The sequence below is a fragment of the Malurus melanocephalus genome, unplaced genomic scaffold, assembly GCF_030028575.1.
Source record: "Malurus melanocephalus ecotype Western Australia unplaced genomic scaffold, MMel_1.1 scaffold_115, whole genome shotgun sequence".
In the NCBI taxonomy this organism is placed as follows: Eukaryota; Metazoa; Chordata; class Aves; order Passeriformes; family Maluridae; genus Malurus; species Malurus melanocephalus.
Window position 1 is genome coordinate 845,297 of NW_026623347.1, and position 1,549 is coordinate 846,845.

Below are 1,549 nucleotides of genomic sequence, written 5' to 3' on the forward strand. Positions count from 1 at the left end.
CCCGCTCCTCCCCCGAGCCCCCCCGCCGGTCCCGGGGCCGCGGGAAAGGCTTTCCCGATGCACGGCCATGCCCCTGTCTATAGGCACCGCCTATAGGTACCGCCTATAGGCACTGTCCAGAGATGGCTTAGAGGGGTTTCGGAGGTCCGGAGTTAATTGCAAACAGAGATTAATTAGGAAGAAAGCCCCGGTGATTTCATTCAGGGCATGAGCTTCTCGGGGACAGGGTCATTCCTGCTCTGAGAAGGGTTTTGTGGTAAGAAGGGGGTGACAGGATCAGGATGGATGGGTGGATGGACAGACAGATGATGGATGGTCAGAAGGATGGATGGATGGATGGATGGATGGATGGATGGATGGATGGATGGATGCTCTGGTTAACAGAACACAGCAGGTGCCCCCTCCCACTAAACTGGGAGAAAGCCCTGGGGGATCAACCCTTGCTGGGCTGTCCAACCTGGACCATGGGGGGATGGAGGCAGCAGGAAGGAGGAGAAGAACAATCCCTRCTGCCAGGCTGTGGCTGCACCGAGCCGGGCTGTGAATTACAATCTCCTTGCAGTCAATAAATGCTGCGTTGTGAAATCAGCGTGCGGGGCTGGGGGATGCTGCTGTTGCTGCTGCTGCCAGAGGAAATTAGAGACACAAGCGCCTGGGCTGCCTCAGCCACCCTTGTGCCGGGAGCAGGGCTGAGAAAAGGGTCTCCTGCAAATTCAGCACAGGGAAGAAAACAGGCCAGGTGGAAATTTCCATCTTTTCTCCTTGGCTGAAATAGCTGGAGTTTGGCTCAAAGTGCACCTGACTGCTGTGCCAAGGCTCAGCCTTCCCTGCTCCCCTCTGGGCTGAGCACCTGCACAGCTCGGCCCTCTGGTGCAAAGGGTTTTTTTTTGGGCTGTTAGCTTTGGCACGTTTGTTAGGCTCTGATTTCATACTGTCACTGYAAAATCTCAAAGCACCTCACTCTCTTTGGGGTACAACCCCTTGCTCTACACCAGACCCCATCACCCTCTTCCAGAAACCTTGGAAATGTAAAAAAAAAAAGGGGGGTGAGCGTGATTGGGGTTCCCTGGCCGTGTCTGCCATTGGCTGGCACCCAGACAGCGAGAGTGCTCCATGAAAAGAGCAGGATGAGCTGAAGCATATGTGCACCCGCCTTTTCCCGGCGCTCGCCAGGCAGCATTACTCACCACAGGGATTCCCCCCAGGAGCYGCTTCTCCCCATTCCAAAGCCCCAGGAACAGAGCCAGGGGTGGTCCTTTAAAGACAGCCAGGCTGAGGGGAGCATTTCAGCTCCCCGAGGGATGTGGTGCTCTCTGGGCTGTGGGGCGATGCCACCAAACACCTGAGGGTAAAGATYGAGAGGCTGAGTTTGGCATCCTTTCCAAAATCATCAGGAGATCCCCATTTCAGGGGAAAAGGGGGGCTCCTTTTTGACTGCTCCTGCTGTGGGTATGACAGAACTGGGATATCCGAGGAAACTCATACAGCTTGGAGCACAGGGAGATGAATCCACCAGTGAGAACTACTCTGGGGGCTTTCTCTCTGCTTT

The 1,549-nt window shown here is 55.5% G+C and overlaps 1 protein-coding gene across 1 annotated transcript in view; it reads right to left on the reverse strand.

The window, feature by feature from the left end:
• The window catches only part of SLC29A4 (solute carrier family 29 member 4), a 7,822-nt gene extending 6,486 nt beyond the window's left edge, over positions 1-1,336 (reverse strand). Inside the window, exon 1 of the mRNA XM_057369819.1 lies at positions 1,188-1,336. Within this exon, the coding sequence (XP_057225802.1) occupies positions 1,188-1,285 (98 nt within the window). The 5' untranslated portion in view covers positions 1,286-1,336. The remainder of the gene's footprint in view (positions 1-1,187) is intronic.
• Positions 1,337-1,549: the final 213 nt, after the last annotated feature.